This window comes from Lampetra fluviatilis, chromosome 38 (genome assembly GCF_964198595.1).
Source record: "Lampetra fluviatilis chromosome 38, kcLamFluv1.1, whole genome shotgun sequence".
In the NCBI taxonomy this organism is placed as follows: Eukaryota; Metazoa; Chordata; class Hyperoartia; order Petromyzontiformes; family Petromyzontidae; genus Lampetra; species Lampetra fluviatilis.
Window position 1 is genome coordinate 5,344,379 of NC_136312.1, and position 26,589 is coordinate 5,370,967.

The 26,589-nt window shown below is 49.8% G+C and overlaps 1 protein-coding gene across 1 annotated transcript; it reads right to left on the reverse strand.

The window, feature by feature from the left end:
- ADIPOR1 (adiponectin receptor 1) lies at positions 1-24,617 on the reverse strand. The gene is made up of 7 exons (XM_078874083.1): positions 24,436-24,617; positions 15,753-15,881; positions 12,241-12,412; positions 7,926-8,112; positions 3,338-3,525; positions 1,562-1,755; positions 1-888 (listed from the first exon to the last, which is right to left on the reverse strand). The coding sequence occupies exons 1-7, from the start codon at positions 24,535-24,537 to the stop codon at positions 760-762; spliced, it is 1,101 nt and encodes a 366-aa protein (XP_078730209.1). The 5' UTR covers positions 24,538-24,617; the 3' UTR covers positions 1-759.
- Between the last annotated feature and the right edge of the window lie 1,972 nt (positions 24,618-26,589).

Below are 26,589 nucleotides of genomic sequence, written 5' to 3' on the forward strand. Positions count from 1 at the left end.
GGTTGGCAGCGGAGAGGGGAACGAACGCACGGTCGGTCACGCAGCGAGGATTTAACGGCGCACGTCAAAATGAGCCATTTTTTCCGCGCCCAGGGCGCCCTCGCCCCCTTCCATCTCAGCCCCTGTCCCACGAGGTCGCACGAGGTCGCACGGGGTCGCACGAGGTCGCACGGGGTCGCACGGGATCGCACGGGATCGCACAAGGTCGCACGGGGTCGCACGGGGTCGCACGGGGTCGCACGGGTTCGCACGGGTTCGCACGGGTTCGCGCCAACGGCGGCAAGAGCAGAAAATAACTAGCGACAACAGGCAGACCGCACTCCCCTGCGCCGACACGGCTACCGCCTGGGGCCCACCGCCGACAGAGGGAACTGCAAACGCGAAGGTTGAAGGAGAGTCCAGTGGACGGTTTCATCGACGGTCAAAAAGTGGACGAACTGTCGCCGATTCATCGGCATACTTTCAAGTAAACGTCGCCGCCGCCACCGATCGCGGCGGTGGCGGCAGCCGGAGCCGCAGGCCGGCACCCTCACGACGCCACACTTTACCAGACCAGCGTGCAGCATCCGGAATTAACGGGAATGGATGGAACGGGACCGGGACTGGGGGGGGCCGGGGGAGCAGAAACACTGCTCCGCCCGCCTAAAGTGACGGCTGCTACCGCTGCTGCTGCTGCCGCTGCTGCTGCTGCTGCTGCCGCTGCTGCTGCTGCTGCTGGCGGCGGCGATGAGGGGCGGCTCGTCCGTGCCGGCCCGCGCCTTAGAAGAGCGTGTCGTCCGTGCAGCCTCCGCCGAGCGAGTAGCGGAACTCCTGCAGGTTGGAGACGCCGTGGAAGTGCACGCACGCCGCCGCCACCACCAGCACGTGGAAGATCTGGTGCGACTGGAACTGAGACAGAAGACGCACACGCCGTGCACGCAAAAGCAAAGTTTCTCTCGTGTAGCCCAGGGGCAAGCGCTGATTGGCGGGCGCGTATGGAGGCCGGCGATGCGCACGAGGGGTGTCTACTGGGTGTCTTGGGTGTCTACTGGCACAGCCATCGAACAAAGAGGGTCACCACGTCGAGGCGCTTTCACATTCGCTTCTGCGGCCATCTTGCGATATTAGGAAGCCACTGGTGCTATCACTTTTAAATGTAGATTGAAAACGAATTTCTTTAGAACAGATATTTGGCTTGAGTTTGTTGGCCTTACCCCGCACCTCCGATTAGCACGGTTGGCTACGTACGGTGCGAAAGAAGTTCAACATACGGTACATACTTACTGCCGAGTGTGAATGTCTACTCAGTGTTGTGCAGAGTCAGGTGACTGTCTGCCGAGTGGTGAGTGTCTGCTCGGTGTTTATAGCGAGTGGTGAGCGTCTGATGAGGATTACATCAAAGCCAGCTCTTTATTGTCCATCAAGAACGTCTCGTGGTGATCGACTGCAGATACATTTGTGCAATGGAACAGAAGCAGGAAGTGGTGATACTGTACAGTTTATAGCGCGGCTTCTGAAATGAAAACCAATTTCTTTAGAACTGCTTTTTGCATCAGCAGCAGCAACAGCGGCAGCAGCGTACCCAGATGTCGCACTTTCCCGGGAAGAAACGCTCGGGCACGCGCGCGGCGTACAGCCCCGCGCCCGTGATGTACAGCACCGCCATGAGGAGCAGCCAGCCCATCTGCCCCACCGTGGTGGCCTTCACGAAGCCCTCGGCCACCGCAAAGTGGACGGTCGGCACCACCCCGCTCAGACCCAGGCCCAGGAACACGCCTTGCCGGGGGGAGAGACAGACAGAGAGGCAGACAGACGCGATCGGATGACGTACAAAACAATTTCGCATTCAATTTGTGCCTTAAGTTTGGTGGGATTTCCATCTCTTTAAGAATTGAAACATATATATATCGGTGGACTGTTATGCGATTGCAATAAAGCTCGTTGAGGCGACTTCTGGAATCCGTCTTTTGTTCAACTTGTGTTACAGCTTTCCTTCACGCTGCTGACAGGCAGCGTGAGAGGGAGAGATAGAGAGAGAGACACACCGCCACGTGGCAGCCTGGACCACGTGGCAGCCTGGACCACGTGGCAGCCTGGACCACGTGGCAGCCTGGACCACGTGGCAGCCTGGACCACGTGGCAGCCTGGACCACGTGGCAACCCGGAGCCCCGCTCCCGCGTGGCCCCCTTCCTCTGTTCGTTCCCGTTCTGACCACGTGTCGTCCGTCTCCACCCCTATTTAATACCCGGGTCACGTGGTACGTTTCCACCAATCCTGGTTAGCCTTTATGGAATATTCCAGAGGCTCCCGGGACCACGCCCTTGACTCGTCTCCCCATTGGCTGTGGCTAAAGCCAGCAGAACCAATCCTCTACTTACAGTTGTCACCTTTCCATGACGTCAGGGCCACGCCCCTAGGCTTCCCCCCATTGGATATGAACCAGGACCGGCAGAGCCAATCGTCGTGACGAGTTGTAATCCGTCAACGACCCGGATATAACCTCACATTACACAATGAACATTACTCCACGTGGCAGGTCGGGTGGGAAAGTGCTCCCTTCTCCCGTGCGGAGGACCACAGGTCACTGGAATTGATATTAAGATGTAGCTCTATGATATCAAGCTCCGTGGGCTGTTCTCTTGCACAAGAGTCGCACCCTGCCGCGAGGGTTCCCGCACGGATCCCGCGTCTCGCGGCGCCGACAGCGCAGGGCTGCGCGTGTCACGCGTCTCCCGCACATGCTGCGGGTTTCAGCGAATCTGGAGATCCGGGACCGAGGTCCAAAGGCTGGAGCGTCCGTTTCCGACCGCTGTGATAACAGCACGGATGCGCGGGAACAGGAATACGAGAGTGCTCCGCTTCAGAGGTGCAGAGGGGAAGCTCACGGCACGGTCGACCCCGTCACGTACCTTCCCTACTCAATTAAACCACGACAACTCGCTAAGACCAGCAGGCGGCTCACTACGGCTTCAGAGCTGGTTTATGACTGCGGGCGACTGCAACCCAGATTCAAACTTGGTCAACGATTGTGATCGGCGAGTCGGCGATCGCGATCATCGTTCGGTCAGCGATCACGATCAGCGTCGGTCAGCGATCACTGTCAGTCAGCGATCACGATCAGTGATCACTGTCAGTCAGCGATCACGATCAGTGATCACTGTCAGTCAGCGATCACGATCAGTGATCACTGTCAGTCAACAATCACGATCAGCGTCGGTCAGCGATCACCATCAGTGTTGATAAGCAATCACCGTCAGTCAGCGATCACCGTCAGTTGGCGATCACGATCAGCGTCGGGTCAGCGATCGCCGTCAGTCGGCGTCGGCGTCACCGAAGACGACGTTGGCCAGGCCTCACCGGCGCGCACCGCCCGGTAGGCCGGCGTGGAGAAGCGGTCCCACTGCGAGACGACGATGGCGGCGACGCCGAGCACGCACACGATGACGAGGTAGATGAGGCGCGGCTGCGGAGAGCAGTAGAACGAGTAGTAGAGCCAGGGCACGAAGCTGCCCATGATGAGCAGCGCGATGCCCGAGTAGTCGAGCCTGCGTCGCACAATGCACGCGTACGCGCACAACGCACGCTTGCACACGTGCGCGCGCAACGCACACCACTTGCACGCGTGCGCGAACAGCACACACTTGCACACGTGCGCGCACAACGCACACTTGCACACGTGCGCGCACAACGCACACCACTTTCACGCGTGCGCGCACAACGCACACTTTCACGCGTGCGCGCACAACGCACACTTGCACACGTGCGCGCACAACGCACACTTGCACACGTGCGCGCACAACGCACACCACTTTCACGCGTGCGCGCACAACGCACACTTGCACACGTGCGCGCACAACGCACGCTTGCACATGTGCGCGCGTACAAAGGCAAATATCCCCCCCCCCCCCGGGCGGCCTCTTGTAGACCGTTGGGGCAAGCGGTGGTAGCGAGCACCAACCAGAGCGGGGTGTGCGACCGTCGCCACACGCGCCGTACCAGGTACCCAATGAAGGCCGAGTCGACCTAGGGGAGGCACAGAACGGGTTATGATATTCCCGACCGACGCTCGCTCCCGTGAAGAGCTCCTCGCGCACGCGCACGGTGCGCGAGGCTTTCTCCGAGCGGCAGGAGACGACGTCTGATCACGAAGGGTCGGACCTGGCGGACAACACGATGTCTGTGAGTGAGGGGCCGGGTGGGGGGGGGGGTAGCCTGCCAGAAGTCGTGACGACTGCACAGCAGAGGTCGCAAACGGGTTTTGATCCCTTACCCGTACCCGTACCCGGCCGCACCAGGGTCGCAAATGGGTACCCGTACCCGGCCGGGTACGGGTACCCGTTCCCTACCCGTACCCTACCCTATCCGAAATGAGTGACAAACGGTGACTCACCAGTGACTCACGGTCTACCCGTACCCGGCCGGGTACGGGTAGCCGGGTATCGGGTAGGGTACGGGTATCGGGTACCCGGTTGCAACCTCTGCTGCACAGGCAGAGCCAAGTTTAAAAGTAGCAGAGCCGCCGACAACCCATCTGATTGGACGGCATCGGAGCATTCAAATCAGATTGGTGCAGAGGGAAGGGGGCGGGAATATTAAAGTAATGAATAAGGAACGGTTGATAACCGTTGGAAAAGGAGAAAGGGGATTGGAAGAGAGAGGAGAACCTGCTAGAAAGGGGAGTTCGGGATATACAAGGGGGCCGAGAGAGAGAGAGAGAGCCGGTCGCGCATTCTGGAGGGAAGCCTCGAAAAGTGTGGCCTCCATGCGTTTGCAGGTGACCTGTGAATAAAGCACGAAGTCGAGCGTTACTCACCTCGTCCGAAGTTCTTTACAATCACAACGGCACGCGATCGTGTGCTGTGCAGAGCGGGATTCTTCATTGAATTTCAGAGGGGGGGGGGGGCACTTTGGCCGATAAGACATCAGTCCGTGTGCGAGGGCCGCCACACCGTTTGAAAGCATCGGGGTTCGGACAGCATCACGATGATCGTGGGGGGGTGTTCTCACACGTTGTGTATTGTCGGGGGCCGCAAGTCAGGGGCCGCACTAAAGGCCGTCAGGGGCCGCCAGTGGCCCGCGGGAGGCCTTGCTATGAAGGCCGCGGCGGTATAGCATCGACTCCGGGAATGAGCTGCCACGACCTGTAAGGGAGGCTTCCCTCTTACGTAGGTTTTCACAACCAATGATTCATATTTATTTCTTTTGATTACATTTTACGAGATAAGGCCCATATTTAGTTTATTTTGGGGTTACGTCGTCGTGTTGATAAGCATGCAAACATTGCCCTTTAAAAGCAAGCACAGTGTATCTCCGAAATTCCGCTGGTTTGCTGAATAACCAAATCAATTGGCATATTTGCCCATGTTGGGCGATGGAGGGTTACAGTAAAAACATTGACAATTATACCCACACGACGACCTAACCCTGAAGAATATAATTACGAACCAGGGGCTCCGTCTGTTGCTATTTTTAAAGTGAGAACATATTTGTGCGACCCAGCGTTCAAATGCTCGTAATCAATCATTTACGGCTTTCTTTCAACTATTTATATTTCCAATGCATGTCCACTTTCGATAGCGCTCTCACGCTTTTTGCCATTTTCATTGTTCTCCGATGTACGTATTTAGAGTATTTTAGTTATTAAAATTTTCCTGCAAAGCAACGAGACTCGAATTTATGATGAAGGGCACTGTAAAAAAAATAAGCGATAGATGATGTAGTGTCTTGCTGTACTGTACAGGCTTTTTTGGGTGAGATCGAATAAGTATAAATGTGTCCTTAAACCCGCCACAGCCAATTTGTAAGGTTTGTCACGTAAACAGAACATGCCAAGTTGTCACTAGTACAGCACTAACCGGTGTGTTGGAGAGCCAAGCCACAACATTTACAATCCGAGTACGACGTTTCGCCAGTAATTACAACCGGCATCATCAGGCGACAGCCAGATTTGTGGAGAAATCCTGTTTCGTTCTCTTAAATAGAGGGGATAGATACGTGTTGAACTGTACGATGTAATATTATATTCTTGGTTCTTTCGGTAAAGTCACGTAGAAGGGATGATGATTGCTTGTGTTGCAGTCGAAACGTCGTGAGAATTTTTATTGTTTTATATTTGTATTAATTTATTATTTCCCTTCTTCTACGTGACTTTACCGAAAGAACCAAGAATATGAATCCCTGCAGTCACGAAAGCTTTAAATCGAAATTTGTACGATGTTAAGTTTTCCTTTTGTCATTTTGTTCGCCCAGGTCACGCTTACATTAGAGGCTCATCCTGGTCTCATGAGTACTCACCTGATTGCACAATATCAACTTGGACTTAATCACTCTCTCCCTACATCGTTTACCCACTCGCCCTCCAACTCACCCGTCCACTCATTCACTCGCTCATGTATTCATTCGCTCACTTGCCCATTCACCGACCCACTCACTCACTACTCTTGGGTGTTGTCGGTAAAGTCACGTAGGTAAAAAATAAAATTTAAAGTTAATAAAAGTAACAATGGAAATAAAATAAAATAATAAATCACACGTGACTTTACCGAACAAAAACCTTAGAGTATGAATCCTTGCAGTCACGAAAGCTTCAAATCTAGAACCACTCACTCACTCTTGCAAATGAGACTAACTTAGTCTCTGGTTAAACAAAATGAAGTTGAACTTGAAACTTGTGGCCCTCGGCAATAACAAGAACTACTTACTATGAAACTAAACTATTTTTTTATCTTACCAGGTAAGGCCCACTGAGCTACGTAGCTCCTTTTAAAAAGTGACCTGGCCACAAACGTTAGCCCAACTTAGTGGCTTATGATCACGTGGACATTTATAGCAGCAAAATTCTCTAAACGCGTGACGTCGATTCTAACTGTGAAGCAAAAAACTGGAGGACCCGGAGAAAAATCCCAACGACCACCACAGGGAAAGTGAACACGTAAACTCCAAATATACAGCAGCAGGCGCCAGGATCGGGGATTGAACCCACGACCTCCTGTATACCAGGCGAGGCGGTCAACATCTCTCCATAATCAACGTTTTTGGGTTTAGATCGCGTTATTTAAAAATGTGCCGTAACCCTCCACCACCCGACACGGCCAATCAGCAAAAAAGTGTCACGTTGACAAAAGACAAATAGTTCACTGCTTTAGCCCACCGGTGTGTTGAAGTGTGAAACCACAACATTTACAATTTTTGAGTAGCACGACGTTTCGCTGGTAATTGCATCCAGCATCATCGGGCAATTCGCCAGAATGGTGAGGCTCTGCTGTGTCTCCCGTTCTTATATTGTAATTATTTACTAGATTAGTAATCAGGAAGTTGTTACGATGCGAGTTGTAGATTAGTAATCAGTTGGAATGTGTTTTATTGTGATTATGCTACATAGTATAATCACAATAAAACACATTCCAACTGATTACTAATCTACAACTCGCATCATAACAACTGACTGATTACTAATCTAGTATATAATTACAATAACCCCCCCCCTCTCAAATCGTTGCACCTGATGAGTTAATGATGACGTCACCCTGCTGCTGCTCTATATAAGAACGGGAGACACAGCAGAGCCTCACCATTCTGGCGAATTGCCCGATGATGCTGGATGCAATTACCAGCGAAACGTCGTACTCAAATAGTAAATGTTGTGGTTTCACGCTTCAACACACCGGTGGGCTAAAGCAGTGAACTATTTGTCTTTTGTCAACGTGACACTTTTTTACTGATTGGCCGTGTCGGGTGGTGGAGGGTTACGACACATTTATAAATAACGCGATCTAACCCAAAAACGTTGATTATGAATAATATTGGTCGCGAAAGCCTCACACGTGTTAAACTAACATCTCTCCAACCACGGCGCCCAAGATTTCAGTTTTTTGCTGGCCGCGAGCTCGTGCCCGTCAGCCCGCGCCCTCGCGTGCAACTCACTTGGAGAAGGTGCGCCACTCACTTGGAGAAGGTGCGCGAGACTTTCTCCGAGTGGCAGTAGACGGTGTGGAAGAGCCAGGAGAAGCACAGGCAGAGCACGGCGCCCACGAAGAACGCGCCGAACACCACCTTCTCCTGCAGCGGCGCCACGAACGCCATGTTGGGGCGCAGCATGTACACCACGCCTAGCGACAGGAACAGCACGAAGCCTGTTCGAGTGGGGGGGGGGGGGGGGGAGCGGCACCACCGTCACCTTACACTGACCACGCTACGGCAGAGCGAGACACGGTCTCGCTATCCCGGTCCGCACCGCGAGCTGGGTCCCGGACCGACCGCGTGGCTAGAGGCTTCTTCAACCCGACGCGGGTCTTCTTCACCAGCAACTCGAAGAACCCCGAGCCTGATAATAGTTTTTTTTACCCTTCTATCTGGCAACAAAACTGACACCTTTTTTACCAGGAGTCATGTTTGCATAGACCACAATACCTGCAGTCATAATGCAAACAAAAAACATAACTCTGATCATGTATGCACTGTCCTTGAGACAGCTTTCCTTAGAGCCTAGTCTCACATGGTGTTGGACCAGAAGACGCCAAAAGGCGTACAACACCATGTGAGACGAGGTTCTAAGGAAAGCTGTCTCGGGTGTGGACCAATCAACTTCAAGGACAGTGCATAAATTATCAGAGTTATGTTTTTTGTTTGCATTATGACTGCAGGTATTGTGGTCTATGCAAGCATGACTCCTCGAAAAAAGGTGTCAGTTTTGTTGCCAGATAAAAGGGTAAAAAACCAATTATCATATTTTTTTACTGGCAAATGAGGTTCCAATGGTGTAAACCCCTCGCCTCTCGCGGGGCCGCCCCCGTTATATCGCCCGTGCTGGGGCCGGCTCCGCCCCTCGCCCCGCCCACCTTCTAGATCTCTCTCGAGCTCTTTCCCGAAGGCTCCCGAGAGCTCCTCTATACCACGTGACCGCCCAACGGCCCCCCGTCCACCGGTGGCCCCCCTCCAATATCATCCGGTCACGTGTCGGCAGGTCAACCGGCGTATCATGCCCCAACGTCACCCTGGCTGGATGACGCTCCCTCTCGCTCCTTCACCGGGAGCCCGCACCGCACACTGGACGTGATGCCTCACCCAAGCCCCGCTAGGGCTGGTGCTACTACACCCAGTAACCGGGCTGCACGTAATGGCAACGTATTATCTGCCGTGGCCTCGCAAGCCCGGCACCACACAGTGACAGTCACTACACTTGTATGCCACCGTACCCGATTGCAGCTATCACACAGCTCAGCAGCGAGTCTCACAGTCTGGCGGCCTGCCCCATGGATGACACATCCTTCAATCTGGCCTCACCGCAGACTGCCGCCGGCTCAAGATTTTAGCCGCGAATCTGTTCGTGCCGATGCTGCGCGGACATTTGATAATGCGCTGTCCGTCACTCGCACAACCTGAACTGATTATCAAGCGCACATGTCCCGTGCGCGGCGTGTAGCATCACTCGTCGCAGGCCAGTGTCAAACGACACCAGCGCATTCACACGACGGAGCCGTCTGACAGTGAGAACAACCAAAAGCTGGATGATGACCAGAGGTGGGACAAAGTCATTGTTATGCAAGTCCAAGTCGAGTCGCAAGTCATCAAATTCATGACTCGAGTCTGACTCGAGTCCAAGTCACATGACTCGAGTCCACATCTCATAGGTGGGACAAAGTCATTGTTATGCAAGTCCAAGTCGAGTCGCAAGTCATCAAATTCATGACTCGAGTCTGACTCGAGTCCAAGTCACATGACTCGAGTCCACACCTCTGATGATGACGATGACGATGACGATGACGACGACGTCAGCGACGCTGTGGATGATCTTGAGGCGGCGGCCTAGCAGGCCGCAGCTAACGCCGCTGCGCTGCAGCCTGACACTGCGCGTGGTGACGAAACTCCGACAATACGCCGTCACCTCTTTAATGGTACGCAACTTAATTCTGTAAATGCAGCCGGCGGTGGCCTATCTGTTCGCTTAAACACGTTAATATTATTAATCCTTGATCGTTTCGGTGTGGATTAAATATCGGCCGTTCTATAGGATCCGGGGGGGGGGGGGGTGCGTGCGTCAAGCGTGCGTACAGGGAGGGGGGGAGGGGTCAAGTTTTGACAGATTTTTGCGTACGTACTGAATGGATGGCCCCATAAATAAACGTCATGAAGCGAGCCGCATGGTTTACCATGGTAAACTGGACTCCCATGGTAAACTGGACTCCCATGGTGAACTGGACTCCCATAGTAAACTGAACTCCCATGGTAAACTGGACTACCATGGTAAACTGGACTTCCATGGTAAACTGGACTCCCATGGTAAACTGGACTCCCATGGTAAACTGTACTCCCATGTAAAACTGAACTCCCATGGTAAACTGTACTCCCATGTAAAACTGAACTCCCATGGTAAACTGGACTCCCATGGTAAACTGAACTCTCATGGTAAACTGGACTCCCATGGAAAACTGGACTCCCATGGAAAACTGGACTCCCATGGAACACTGAACTCCCATGGTAAACTGAACTCCCATGGTAAACTGCACCTCCATGGTAAACTAGACTCCCATGGTAAACTGGACTCCCATGGTAAACTAGACTCCCATGGTAAACTAGACTCCCATGGTAAACTGAACTCCCATGGTAAACTCGGCTTCCATGCTCAGGGGTCGGCAACCACAATAACAAGAAGAGCCATTTGTTTAGAATTTCAAGAGCGGCCGCTACAGTCCTTCAAGAGCGACCGCACGCGGCTCCGCAGCCGTGGGTTGCCGACCTCTGACCTAACCACAAAGCCCGAGGCCTAACTTGAACCTTCTTATTCTTAGGTTTTTTTCGGTAAAGTCACGTAGGTACATTTAAAAAAAAAATAAAAGTAAAATAAAATGTATTTTTATTTTACTTTTATTAATTTATAAAAATTTTACCTACGTGACTTTACTGAAAAAAACCTAAGAATATGAATCCTTGCAGTCACGAAAGCTTCAAATCTAGAATTTAACCTTCTTCACAGTTGAACGGTAACGATCCCCTTACGCCATTCGAAATGGGTAGGCCATTAAAACTTGACTTGGAGCTTTCGTGACTGCAGGAATTACTCTTTGGTTCTTTGGGTAATGTCACGTAGAAATATTTTTCTTTATCAAAGAACAGCATACGACGTTTCGATTGCAACACAAGCAATCATCATCAGGTACAAATAAAAGATAAAACAAACCTAGCAAACTTACAGCACAGAGAGTCGGCTAACATAACAGTCAACACCCTACCTGGTTGATTACGTTCTTCCAAAGATTGCTAAATTTGAGAGAGACAAACCACAGACACGGAGACACACAGACAAACACATAAGCAGAGAGATAACACAGAGACACACAGAGACAGACACACAACATAGACACACAAACAGACACACAAGCAGAGAGAGACACACACAGAGACACACAGAGAGAGACACACAACATAGACACACAGACAGACACACAAGCAGAGAGAGACAAACACAGAGACACACAGAGAGAGACACACAACATAGACACACAGAGAGACACACAACATAGACACACAGACAGACACACAACATAGACACACAGACAGACACACACACACAGAGAGACACACACAGAGACACACAACATAGACACATGGACAGACACACACACAGAGAGAGACACACACAGAGACACACAGAGAGAGACACACAACATAGACACACAGACAGACACACAAGCAGAGAGAGACACACACAGACACACAGAGAGAGACACACAACACAGACACACAGACGGACACACAAGTAGAGAGAGACAACACAGACACACACAGACAGACACATAAGCACAGAGAGACAACACAGACACACACAGACAGACACATAAGCACAGAGAGATAACACAGAGACACACAGAGACAGACACACACACATAGGCCATTGTATGCAAGCCTCACGTTCCAAATTTGCAACGACATAAAACCACCAGCAAAGCACTCGTTACACGTAGCAGCATCGCCCCCTACTGCTAAACCACTGCAAGGCTGCGTCTGTAAAACAAATCACATTCGCGACACCCCTGCGTCTCGAACAAACGTACAAAGCCATCGTCAAGTTCAAGTTCATGTATTAGGTATAGCCCTGTGAGCCATTCGGCTCTTGAATCGGGTGCAGCCGCAACAAACAAAAAACAAAAACATGAACAAGAAAACATCTTAAAGTGACTATGCGCAAACAGAAAATCAAGAAAAGACGGCAAAGCCATCGCCGCGATCCTGGTGCCGCGATTCGCGCAAAAACCTTCTCTCACCGATGAGGTGCGTCCAGATGTTGCCGGTCTCCGTGTGGATACGGAAGATGCTGCTGAAGCACGCGCGGAACGACGGCATGGGCGGCCGGTGGCCCTGCAGGAGATAGTCATTGTCCTGCAGCCAGCTGGGTAGCAGGTCGAACGGGATGACCTGCCAGCGCCGTTCCCACACCTGCGCCGTGGATGGGTTCACACATGTGTAGTAGGTTCAAAGAGACTTGGACGACGTAGTCGGAAACACACTTCTTTATTAAACGTCCCACTCTATACAGGCCAAGGAATACGACACTCGAAGGGGTATCGGCCCCTTTACCCGTCTAACAGGGAGATCCCACAATCTCTATCCCGGCTAGCCTACTCCCAGGTCCTCCACTACAGAGCTAGGGGAGGCTAGCTGACCCAGCTCTGGCCAAGCTGGGATCACGGCACCCTGAGTCACCAGACCGCCTCTTACAAGAGCATCGGCTCTGGGCTCTCGGGGCCACGCCACTGGCTTGCCCTGGTCGGTCCTTAGAAGGACGGCGATCGAGTGGAGTCCCAGGGCCTATCTAGCCGGTCTTCCTTCTTCGCTGGTTTAAGCTAAATACTGAACCGCGAGCCCTCCGGCTCACCGCCTTGTACAGCAACTCCCCCACCGAGGTGTGGGGCCATGGGGAATCACAGCGCCGTTTAAGCATCCTTCCGCGTGCGGGCATAACCACCCCTGGTGTGTTTGTTCGCCCTCCCGTAACACCTCTAGACAAGAAAGAGACGCTGGAAATTCCAACCGCTTCCAAAAACGCTCCTCGGTCATTCGACTCTTCGCAAATCGCTTTTGATTTTCGATTTAAAGCTTTCGTGACTGCAGGGATTCATCTTCTTGGTTCTTTTCGGTAAAGTCACGTAGAAGGGAAGTAATAAAATAATACAAATAAAACATAATAAAATGATATAATATAATAATATAATATTATATTATTTTATTATGTAATAAAATAATAAAAATCTAACATAATAAAACAATATTATATTATATTATTTTATTATATTATTATGTTTTATTTTTATTATTATAAAATAACAAAAATAAAACATAATAAAATAATATATTATATTATTTTATTATGTTTTATTTTTATTATTTTATTACTTCCCTTCTACGTGACTTTACCGAAAGAACCAAGAAGATTAGTGGACCATCTCTCCCGATACAAAGACAAAGATCCCCCGTATAGCCTGAAGAGGCTGTTGGGGCAAGTGCTGTTAGCGAGGAGCACCTATGAAGGCCGGCACGGCACACGAGGGCGTGGGCGGCCATCACTGCACCCCAGCCGCCTTTGTCTCCCCAGTGGTGATGTTTACACACCACACCAGGTACTCATTTGAGGTTGAGTCGACCTACAAACCTATGTAACCAACCTCAGTGACCTTTGGTAAAGTTCAAAGTTCATTTATTAGGTGTAGCCCTGTGAGCCATTCGGCTCTTGAATCGGGTGCAATCGCAACAAACAAAAAAACATGAACAAGAAAACATCTTAAAGTGACTGAGTGCAAACAGAAAATCCAAGAAAAGACAGCAAAAAATTGCCGAAAAATCACCGTACACCAACCCTGTGCAAATATCCCAGTGTAAATATTGACCTCCACCTCTCTTGTTATGACTGCCTCGTGACCCCCCCCCCTCTGCCCACCAAAGACAATGGGTAATCGACTTGCATTCGTTTACGCTGCAATTCCGCTTGTGTTTGTAGCTGCTCACACGCCCCCCCGCCCCCCCGCTATTGTTCAGCTGTGCCCAGTTGATGATGCTCACTGTAAACAACCACTTCCCACGTTGCTATAACGGGGTCTTCTGGGTCAAAAGACGGGCAAGGCAGCTGCATATTTCGGAAGCCACGACCTTTTGGCAGAGAAAAAAAAGTGTAAAATAAACAAGAGGCAGCGATGACGATAATCGCGGCGACAATCGTGATGATGATGATGATGAGAGTAATGATGATGATGACGGTGATAATGATGATTAATATGATTCCGATGATGATAACAACGTTGATGACGATGACGATGATAATCACGCAGAAAATGCCGTCACTTACGCGACAGACACTGTGACCCGATGTCCACGGGTTTTTGTTTTTGTGAAATTTGAGAGATTTTTTTAATCTCCGTGTAAAATCATTCTGCCCTCGTGCGCGACCCATGATGCAGCGGGGCAGAGCTATCCGGGATGCAGAGGAGTGGGCAGCACCTATGAGCGTATGGAGTGGCCACTAAATATGCTCGTAGGCACATCAGAAAGAGCAAGGAGGTGGGGTAGTAAGCTGAGCGATCGTGGCTATGTAATAGGAGGTCGACTCAGCCTAAAATGAGTAGCTGGTGCGGTGTGTAAACATCGCCACTGGGGAGACAAAGGCGGCCGGGGGTGGTGCTGGCCACCCACCCCCCTCGTGTGCCGTGCCGGCCTTCATAGGTGCTGCTCGCTAACGGCACTTGCCCCAACAGTCTGTTAAGGCTACACGGGGGGTCTTTGTATTTTTCTTGTGGGCGGTGCTGAGAGTGTGAGGGTGAGAGGGACTCCTCATGAGTCGTGCTTGAGTCTCTCAGAAGCGTGGCAGCTTCGTCCTTCCCCCGCACCTGCCATTATCACGGTCGGCTACGTACGGTGTGAAAGAAGTTCAACATACAGGTAAGTCCTCTACTTGCAATGGAGATGCGTTACGACGACCCCATCGTCGTAAGTCGAATATATCGTAAGTCGAAGATGGCCTAGCCTACCCAGGAGTCTTAAAGAATGGTGATAATTTAGCAAAATAGAACAATTTACAGTAGCGTACTGTATAAACTATATACTGTATGTATTTATTAATTACAATACTGTATTGCACAGTAACATATAAAGTAAAAAAACACAAGGTAAATTCTTAGCCTACCTATATGAACTGCAATTTAATAGAAAGTTTTTTTCAGAAAACAATCCGATCTGCTATAAAAAAAACTTTTAACATGCATTAAACGTATCGTTTCGTGGTAACCCTAAAATAAAATCGCTAAAGCTACGCATCACACATGCATTGCACGTATCGTAACGTATCATATTGTACTGCACTCACCAAGATTCGTACCTCGTACGCTGCTGCTGCGTTTGCCTGCCATCGAAAGATCGAAATATCGCAAGTCGGACCATCGTAACTCGAGGACTATCTGTACATATTCTTGGTTCTTTCAGTAAAGTCACGTAGAATGGAAATAATAAAATAATAAAACATAATAAAATAATTCTCAGGACGTTTCGGCCACAACGCAAGCAGCCGTCCTCAGGTGAAGAATTATTTTGTTTTATTTTTATTATTATATTATTTCCATTCTACGTGACTTTACCGAAAGAACCAAGAAGATGAATCCCTGCAGTCACGAAAACTTTAAATCGAAATTTATCTGTACATAGTTTGTTGTCCTTCCCCCGCACCTCCGATGAGCACGGTCGGCTACGTATGGCGCGAAAGAAGTTCAACGTACACACACAACACACGTACCTTGTACACAAACTCTTCCATCTTCTCCATGGCGTGGTGGGCCTGCTCGGGCAGCGTGATGACTCTCAGGGGCACCTCCTCCTCCTCTTCCTCCTCCTCAGTGGCTCCACCAGAAGTCGTCCGCGCATCCTGCACACCCGCAGATTGGTAAAATGCGCAGCCCTGAAATGCCTCGCTCGTGCCACCGCTGGCAGAAGGCCCTCCACTGGAGGCGTCACGGTGGCGAGATGTTAACTATTTTTCGATTTAAAGCCTTCGTGACTGCAGGGATTCATCTTCTTGGTTCTTTCGGTAAAGTCACGTAGAAGGGAAGTAATAAAATAATAAAAATAAAACATAAAATATTTTATTTTTAAAAATAATATCTTTCGGTAAAGTCACGTAGAAGGAAAGTAATAAAATAATAAAAATAAAACATAATAAAATAATATAATAATAAATAAAACATAATAAACATTATTTTAAAAAATAAAATATTTTATTATGTTTTATTTTTATTATTTTATTACTTCCCTTCTACGTGACTTTACCGAAAGAACCAAGAAGAGATGTTAACTACTTCGCCTGTATGCGTTTATCTTGAACATCTTTCGCAACGTAGCATGCAGGAGGTCTTGGGTTCGATCCCAACCCTGACGCCTGTATATTTAGAGTTTGCATGTTCAACGTGGGTTTAGACTATTTGGCTGCCATACATTTGCACGTGATAGATGAGCCACTTCGTTGAGCTGTCATTTGTGGCCAGGTCGCTTCTGAAAAAGCGCTATAAAGCTCTGTGGGCGTAACCTGGAAAAATCTAAAACACTCTTTGGTTCTTTCGGTAAAGTCACGTAGGTAGAAAAATAATAGATCACGACGTTTCGATCGCAACACAAGCAACCGTCATCGGGTGGGACAACCACAGCAAGAAAAAACTTCTGAAGTTGTGATTGAAACTTCGTGATCTATTATTTTTCTACCTACGTGACTTTACCGAAAGAACCAAAGAGTATGGATTCCTGCAGTCACGAAAGCTTCGAATAAAAAAAAAAATAGTTTAGTTTTTAGAAGAAGATCCAAAGACCGCCCCCCCCCCCCTGCCTTGATTGGTCTTCCACGCTAGGCAGACATCTCAGAAGCGGTGGGATCACCCACACGTTGCCCCCATCACACACGACGTGCCGATTGACCGACTGTGCTGTTTATTCTGCTGGGTGGCCACAGGTGGATTTACTACCAAGACGAGTGACAACAATCGGTACGCAAACACAAACACCGCCGATTAGCACGCTTGGCTACGTACGGTGCAAAAGAAGTTCATCATATAACACACTAGCTTTACTAGCCGGCTTCGCCCGAGACTTGGATTCTTGTCTTGGATTAATACACGGCCTACGCGGAGGGTGGGGGGGAGGATGCGTGACATCAGCAGGCACACTGCTTAACGCTTCCGCATGCGGGTGACATCACAGATGTGACGTCACCCCCCAAATACAAAAGTTGATTTTGATACTTTTTGCATTGTGTACAGTCTGGAAGCTACCCACATGCCAAATTTAAAGTTTGTTGCATGTTGGGAAGTATGCTAAACATTTCGAACAGACACACACATTCACAAATTTCCCTTTCATATATTTACAAGATAAACTACACAGACAATTATAAATGAAATATTCCAAGAACCAGAGGTGTGGACTCGAGTCATGTGACTTGGACTCGAGTCAGACTCGAGTCATGAATTTGATGACTTGCGACTCGACTTGGACTTGCATAACAATGACTTTGTCCCACCTATGAGATGTGGACTCGAGTCATGTGACTTGGACTCGAGTCAGACTCGAGTCATGAATTTGATGACTTGCGACTCGACTTGGACTTGCATAACAATGACTTTGTCCCACCTCTGCCAAGAACTAAACATCTACAACACGCTTTAAAGCTTTCGTGACTGCAGGGATTCATCTTCTTGGTTCTTTCGGTAAAGTCACGTAAAGGGGAAGTAATAAAATAATAAAAATAAAACATAATAAAATAATTCTCACGACGTTTCAGCCACAACGCAAGCAGCCGTCCTCAGGTGAAAACCAGGTCTGTCGAGAAGACAGACCTGTTTCTTCTCGACAGACCTGTTTCTTCACCTGAGGACGGCTACACAGACCTGTTTCTTCTCGACAGACCTGTTTCTTCACCTGAGGACGGCTACTTGCGTTGTGGCCGAAACGTCGTGAGAATAATTTTATTATGTTTAATTTGTATTATTTTATTACTTCCCCTCTACGTGACTTTACCGACAGAACCAAGAAGATCTACAACACGCTAGGTCAGTCTCGGGGCATCTTCGTCCATACTTCACCGTGCTGGCCAGTGAAGTTACGTGGGCAGCCAGATATTTACACCCGCCATTGATGTTATCCGTGAACAGGAATTGAACTCAGGTCCGCCGGACTCGTAGAGCAGTGCGCTCACCACTGTAATAAAGTAAATCCCTGGCTCGCTGGACCCTGGATAACCAGAATCTCGCTAGCCGGATTTAGTATTTAGCCGGACTGGTTGGGTATTTGAAAAAAATAAATAATCTAAAATGTCAGTGGGATGCAAAGAGATAGTCAATATAATAGGACAATGACATACTGTACTACGTAAAATACGTCATGTAACGTATAGTACACAAGCACTGGGTATACGTTATATATTGTGTATAATGTGGGGGTGGTGGGGAGGGGTGATAGGGGAGGGGTGGTGGGGGTGGTGGGGAGGGGTGATAGGGGAGGGGTGGTGGGGGATGGTGGGGAGGGGGTGGTACGGGGTGGTGGGGGATGGTGGGGAGGGGGGAATAGGGGAGGGGTGGTGGGGGGTGGTGGGGAGGGGGGATAGGGGAGGGATGGTGGGGGTGGTGGGGAGGGGTGATAGGGGAGGGGTGGTGGGGGATGGTGGGGAGGGGGGTGGTACGGGGTGGTGGGGGATGGTGGGGAGGGGAGATAGGGGAGGGGTGGTGGGGGGTGGTGGGGAGGGGGGATAGGGGAGAGGTGGTGGGGGGGTGGTGGAGGGTGGGGTGGAGGGGGGATAGGGGAGGGGTGGTGAGGAGGGGGGGAATAGGGGAGGGGTGATGGGGGATGGTGGGGAGGGGGTGGTAGGGGGTGGTGGGGGATGGTGGGGAGGGGGTGATAGGGGGGAGGTGGTGGGAGGGTGGTGGAGGGTGGGGGGGGTGGTGGGGTGGAGGGGGGATAGGGGAGGGGTGGTGAGGAGGGGGTGGTAGGGGAGGGGTGATGGGGGATGGTGGGGAGGGGGTGGTAGGGGGGGGGACCAGCGTTCACGCGTACTGGACAATACATAATTGCCGTACAGCACTAGTACACAACACGTAGCATTAGCAGCAGTTTACGTGTTGGTCTGTACAATAACACACACTACAGACCCTAAAACATTTACAGTCATACATATATAGCAACAATGGCTTGGTGTTATTGTTGCTGTTGTTTTACGTCGATTTTAATGTTGTGGATTTGCTCTCCAACACACCGGTGTGCTGTACTAATAACAAATTGGCCACGTTTTGTTTACGTGACAAACCTGAACTAATTTGGCTGTGTCCGGGTGGTGGCGGGTTTAACGACACATTTATATTTACCCCGATCTAACCCAAAAAACCTGTATTATGGATGATATTTGTCTCGAAAGCCCTACTACTGCGTGTTCAACTGAGTGTAGCGGCTTGCCGGACTTTTCAGCGGTCCGGACCAGCGCACCCCCCCCCCCCCGCTTGTCCGCCTTGCGGAGGATTTACACGGAACAACATCAATTTCACAAGCACCGCACAATCTTTTATCGGGTGAAAGTCCACGTTGGCCGTTGCTGCTGCTGCTGCTACGAATTTCTGTATGAAAGTTCGTGCCAAAAGCCTCAGCCCACTTATACGAGTCTCGTGTGAGTATTGTACTGTAAATGGATCTCTATGTTAGTCTATGGGTCTCTATTTGACTCTATGGGTCTCTATGTGAGTCTACGAGTCTGTGTGAGTCTATGGGCTCTATGTGAGTCTATAGGCTCTATGTGAGTCTGGGGGTCTCCGTACATTGAAAATGACCACACATTTTGGTTTCGGATAGTGTCAAATTGTGACCACATCTGAAGAAACTGTACAGAAACCGTGGACTTATTTATTTAATATGTGCACGAAGGCAGCGAGTCATTGTGAAAAAAGGAAGTACTTTAGTTTGGATTTGAGGCAGGGAGTCGATAGTACAGATGGCTGGAGAAATCCATTTCCAGAAATGAGGGTAGCAGATGGGAATAAGCAACTTCCCACTAATCGAAGGTTGACTGTTGGACTTCCATTATAAAAAGGCTGGGTTGCCGGAGTGTAGAGGATGTGGGAAGGGCGGTAGAGTGAGATGATGAGCGGGGAGCTGTAGGACAGTCTGTGTGGAGCAGAGGTCGCAACCGGGTACCCGATACCCGTACCCTACCCGATACCCGGCTACCCGTACCCGGCCGGGTACAGGTACCCGTTTGCGACCCTGGTGCGGCCGGGTATGGGTACGGGTAAGCCGCGAGTCACTGGTGAGTAACCGTTTGTCACTCATTTCCCAACGTCTTGTCTCTTCTCACAATTCAGGTTCCTAGAATCAACCCACCCGCGCCTGCAACATGCCTTCATCCCAGAGGTTGCAATCGGGTACCCGTACCCGTACCCTACACGATACCCGGCCGGGTACGGGTAGCCGGGTATCGGGTAGGGTACGGGTACCCGTTTGCGACCCTGGTGCGGCCGAGTACGGGTAAGGAATCAAAACCCGTTTGCGACCTCTGGTGTGGAGTGGCCTAGCATGGGATGAGAAGACAGAGAGCGAGATGGGTGCAGAGAGGTGGGAGATTGAGGGGAGCAAAGCGAGATGAGAAGGGCAGGAGTGAGAGCTCGGGGTGAGCAGCAGCTCCAAAGAAAGCTGTCTCTGGTGTGGACCAATCAGTTTCAAAGACAATGCATCATCTACTACCAGAGCATTTTGTTGTTGTTGCATGTTCACCACAGGTACGTGTGCTTAACGCGGACACGATTCCTTGCAAAATGTTTCAGTTGGGGGTTTGAACATCTTAACACAGCTGTTTTATGATGGCCAGAAACTGTAAAACCTATTCTTATATTTTGATACTGGCAAGGGAGGTCTCAGAATTGAAGTGATTGGAAGGAAAATTCGAAGGTAAGAAGGCGGTGAAAACGAGGGTGGACTGTCGGGGGGTAACGGTTGACGACCGTTCGGGAAGGAGGAGGACTGGCTGCGGGGAGTGGCGGTGAGCGAACATTCGAGAAAGGGGCCCTTTATTTTGGTGATTTCGAAAAGTTTACTGGTTTGGCCATGTTTGTTTGTTGTAGTACGGAGTAAGACTGATGGCCTTAATCTAAGTTGTCTTGTGGTTGTTGTTATTGTTTGACTTGCATCCCACTGGGATTTTTGCACACAGCGTTGGTGTGCGGTGTTTTTTATGCAATATTTTGCTGTCTTTTCTTGGATTTTCTTGGATAGTCATTTTAAGATGTTTTCTTGTTCATGTTTTAGTTTTTTGTTTGTTGTGGTTGCACCCGATTCAAGAGCCGAATGGCTCACAGGGCTACACCTAATAAATGAACTTGAACTTGAGGGAAATAAAAGGGGACAGCACGAGGGGAAGGGACGGTTGGGCCTAGAATTCGTGTTGCGTCCAAAATAAAAGGCTCGTAGTAGCAAGAACATGTGTCGGCGTCTCTACATCATCATCATCATCGCTAATTATACATTACCGCTAATTATATACGTATTCCCGTTGATAAACACACGTGGTGCCCGTTATAGAATGGGAGCATATGGCATACATTTGTTTAAATTCGTCGTTTAAAGACCAGATTAGCCTTTTTACCAAACCACGCTGCAATTGTGTTAACGGGGCATTGTTTGCAGTGCAGCGAAATCCATCGAAACACATTCCTGCGGAGGGAGCTGGTAGCAACGTTGGGTTGCTCGGTCAATGGCCAGGGTCAATGGCGGCGTGGTGTATTCCCCGACTGTGAGGGCGGGCACAAGCCGGTGTGAGTAGGTTAAACGTTGAGTTTTATAAGGGCACCACGGGGTGACCAGCCCCTCCCCACCCAGCCCCACTTCTCCCACCCCCCACCCAGCCCCACCCTCCCCACCCAGCCCCTCTCCTCCCCACCCAGCCCCTCCCTCCCCACCCAGCCCCACCCCTCCCACCCAGCCCCACCGCACCCTCCCCACCCAGCCCCTCCCCACCCTCCCCACCCAGCCCCTCCCCACCCAGCCCCTCCTCACCCTCCCCTCCCCACCCAGCCCCACCCTCCCCACCCAGCCCCACCCTCCCCACCCAGCCCCTCCCCTCACCACCCAGCCCCTCCCTCCCCACCCAGCCCCTCCCCACCCTCCCCTCCCCACCCAGCCCCTCCCTCCCCACCCAGCCCCTCCCTGCACGACGGACACAATAATCCCCTCTGGGCTGGTGCATCTATACCTTGGTCAAGGTATAGATGCGCACACATCTATACCTTGACCAACCCACACTGAGCAGCGCGGGGAAAGCATGGTCAAATATCGCTCACGGCCTACTTGCCATGGGGAGGCCATAAACCCAGCAGGGGATTGGTAGAAGGACCGGACTGGTACATTGCAAGACAGTGCAGCGCCGAGATACAAAAGACACCCTCTCCTTCTTGGTTCTTTCGGTAAAGTCACGTAGAAGGAAAATAATAAAATAATAAAAATAAAACCTATTTTCCTTCTACGTGACTTTACCGAAAGAACCAAGAAGATGACACCCTCTCCTCTAAATGCATTTTCACGCTCCGCTGCCAACGGGAGAACGTTATTTTGCACCCTATTCACACTGCGGGGTGACACAAAGCTCTATTTAAATCGCGTGATGTTGAAACAGTTGTTTCGCCAAGTCTGAAAGCACCTAAGCGACGCCAAGTGTTGACACAAAGCCCAGACGTTTGCGCTTTTTAAATCATATTCTTAGGTTTTTTCGGTAAAGTCACGTAGGTAAAACATCAAAATTAATGAAAATAAAATAAAACAAAAATCACGACGTTTCGGAGGCAGCACAAGTCTCTGTGTTGCCTCCGAAACGTCGTGATTTTTGTTTTTATTTTATTTTATTTTCATTAATTTTGTAGTTTTACCTACGTGACTTTACCGAAAAAACCTAAGAATATGATTCCTTGCAGTCACGAAAGCTTCAAATCTAGCTTTTTAAATCCTTTATATTAAGTTCGCTTGCTTGCTTAGGACCGTGCAAATCTTTCGGTCGTTTTTTAACCCACTTCCCGTGATCCAATCGAGCTGACATTTTGCACACAGACTCGTTGTGCGTGACAATTTATTTTCGTGAAAAAAAAATTTCCAAAATTTTACACTGTTTAGGGAATTTTTTTAAAATATTTAATTACCAATTTTTAATGCTGCCAGACAATCATCTGACCCATAGGTGGCAGCCATCTCAAGCCAGAGGACGAGAGGACTCTAGCCGCCCCGATGCCATGCATATAAAGGATTTATAGTGAAGAACTTTGATTTTACGGGTTAATTTTTTCTTGTTTGTATGTATCTGTGCACCTGTGTGGCTGCGTTTGTGGCTCTCCATTTGGCTGTGTGGCTGTCTGTGTGATGGTCTATGTATCTGTCCATGTTGCTGTACACGTGGCTGTGTGATGGTGGGGAGCGGTAGATTGTAGCGATTAGCGCCCTGCGCTACGAACCCGGCCCCCTGAGTTCAATTCCCCCTCACGATCAACAACATTGACGATCATCTGAACCGGTCCTGGGCCTCCCTGAGGTCTACTTAGCCTCAAATGAGCACCTGGATGCGGTGTGTAAACATCTCCACTTATTCTAGATTTGAAGCTTTCGTGACTGCAAGGATTCATACTCTTAGTATTTTCGGTAAAGTCATGTAGGTAACAAAATGAAATTAAAATTAATAAAAATAATTAATTTCAATTTCATTTTTTTACCTACGTGACTTTACCGAAAAAACTAAGAGTATCTCCACTTGTGAAGACAAAGATGGCCGGGCGTGGTGCTGGCCACCCACCCCCACCACGCGTGCGGGCCTTCATTAGGTGCTTGCTAACAGCACTCGCCCCGACAGACTGTTAAAGGCTGTACGAGGGATATTTGTATCTGTGTGTATCTGTGCGTCTCTGCGGCTATGGGTGCATCTGTGTATTGCCGCTTGCCTGGCGGTCCGACTGCCCTGTGTGTCTGCCCATGTGGCCGTTGTGGACAGTTTCCACGCAAGTGGTGCAAATGCTTACCCGAGCTCTCATACTCTGATGGTTCATTGTCTTTGAGTTGTGCGCCTTTTGGCGTCATCTGGTCCAACCCATGAGAGACTAGGCTCTAAGGAAAGCTGTCTCGGGTATGGACCAATCAACTTCAAGGACAGTGCATACATTATCAGAGTTATGTTTCTTGTTTGCATTATGACTGCAGGTATTGTGGTCTATGCAAACATGACTCCTTGTAAAAAGGTGTCAGTTTTGTTGGCAGATAGAAGGGTAAAAAAAAACAATTATCAAGTGTCTCTCTGTCGGATTGAACGCCTATCCTTCACCACGTTGGTCACTGCGGGTTAGCGAAGGCGGACCCGACAACTGAACGCGGTGACATGTGCCGCCCCGACACCCGACGGCCACTGCCAGCTCCCGGCGACTCACGGTGCGTCCCGGCAGCAGCGGTCCCATCTCGGCGGCGGTCACTCCGCCTGGATCCGGCTGATCCTTCCGTGGGAAGGACTTCGCTTCCGCGGCCGAAGCCATCGCGGCCGACGCGGAGCCGGGACAGACGTGGCCGACCCGGACCCTGACCCCCTCCACCGTGCCTCTTCCTCCGCCGTGTCCTCCTCCTCCTGCTCGGCACAAAAGCGAACGGAGGCCGCCGACGGGTTAAAAGGAGGAAGACAAAGGAGGCCAGGATCACCCGTATCGGGGGGAGCAGTGTGCCACGGTACAGCTGTGGTTCGTTGTTCGAATCCGGCGGCTCTCCCCGGTTACTACTGCGGGCGTATTAACCGTAGGACACTGTTAAAGATCCTCCGACGTCGTTCGAACACGAGCCAGCGTAACGGTCCAAAGTACGTCAAAAATTACCTGCGAATTGTTGAGTTGGGATCACACACACAGCAGTATCGCTGACCCCCCTGGCAGACGATATTATCTGTGAAACACAGCACCTTCGTGATAGCCATGGGCTATGAGGATGGCACGCACATCAATACGAAATGTGCTCCGGTACGCTGTCATTATTTGTATAGCCAAGCAGAACGATGGGGCAAGTGCTGTTCCCCCACGGACAGCACGTGCCAGTCCACTGCTGAATGAAGGCCTTCCCACGGTCCCCATGGCTTTGTTGACCATACACAGCATGTTCTGCTATAACGCGGTCGTCGTTACGTTCCCGAAGAACACCACATTATGGAAAAATCTGCGTTATAAATTAATAATATTGGCTAAAGCACGGTCCGCGATAACACCTGAGATGCGTGCGCAGGCCGAACAAAGGCTGAGGCGCGTGGGAAGCGTCTAGAAGTATCCAGCAGCATCCCGCCCCGCGTGACGCTACTTCGACGCAGCCGTACAACAGCTTATTCCTACTCACGCGACGTAGTTCCATTCACTCAGATCCCGTGAATATCCACTTCGTGTCGGCGCTATGCAAAAATGTGTTCCAACACATTCATCGGGTTATATACAAATTGGCGTTATGAAAACAACACGTGGCTTTGTAGGATAACAGACCTTACATAACCATACTCATACCAGTCAACCCCTTACTATCAGTGCCTACCTTATTGCAGGCCAATTCAGACCCTATTGGTCACCCCATGCTCATTATAAATCTCAACGTTAATCCTATAAATTCCCATCACAAGGTAGAAGCACTAACAAATAGACATTTTTTGCCCGTATTGAAACGGCCGTACGCCTTGTGGACCTAAAAATCTAAATTTTCCTGGACAAGAATACCGGGTAAACTGTATGGGTTGACAGCTATGCTTCAACATTGGAGTCTATGGGAGAATTCAACATTGGAGTCTATGGGAGACTTTAACATTGGAGTGTGTGGGAGACTTTAACATTGGAGTCTGTGGGAGACTTTAACATTGGAGTCTATGGGAGACTTTAACATTGGAGTCTATGGGAGAATTCAACATTGGAGTCTATGGGAGACTTTAACATTGGAGTGTGTGGGAGACTTTAACATTGGAGTCTATGGGAGACTTTAACATTGGAGTCTGTGGGAGACTTTAACATTGGAGTCTGTGGGAGACTTTAACATTGGAGTCTGTGGGAGACTTTAACATTGGAGCCTATGGGAAACTTTAACATTGGAGTCTATGGGAGACTTTAACATTGGAGTCTATGGGAGACTTTAACATTGGAGCCTATGGGAAACTTAAACATTGGAGCCTATGGGAGACTTTAACATTGGAGCCTATGGGAGACTTTAACATAGGAGTCTATGGGAGACTTTAACATAGGAGTCTATGGGAGACTTTAACATTGGAGTCTGTGGGAGACTTTAACATTGGAGTGTGTGGGAGACTTTAACATTGGAGTCTATGGGAGACTTTAACATTGGAGTCTGTGGGAGACTTTAACATTGGAGTCTGTGGGAGACTTTAAAATTGGAGTCTATGAGAGACTTTAACATTGGAGCCTATGGGAAACTTTAACATTGGAGTCTATGGGAGACTTTAACATTGGAGCCTATTGGAAACTTTAACATTGGAGTCTATGGGAGACTTTAACATTGGAGCCTATGGGAAACTTTAACATTGGAGCCTATGGGAGACTTTAACATTGGAGCCT

What these genes read in the sequence shown, in the direction of transcription:
- ADIPOR1 (XM_078874083.1), bottom strand. Translation starts at nt 24,537, where the DNA reads ATGGCTTCGGCCGCGGAAGCGAAGTCCTTCCCACGGAAGGATCAGCCG. An exon ending in TGGAAGAGTTTGTGTACAAG is followed by an intron (nt 12,413 to 15,752) that starts GTACGTGTGTTG and finishes TCCACGGCGCAG; the next exon opens with GTGTGGGAACGGCGCTGGCA. An exon ending in CATCTGGACGCACCTCATCG is followed by an intron (nt 8,113 to 12,240) that starts GTGAGAGAAGGT and finishes CCACTCGAACAG; the next exon opens with GCTTCGTGCTGTTCCTGTCG.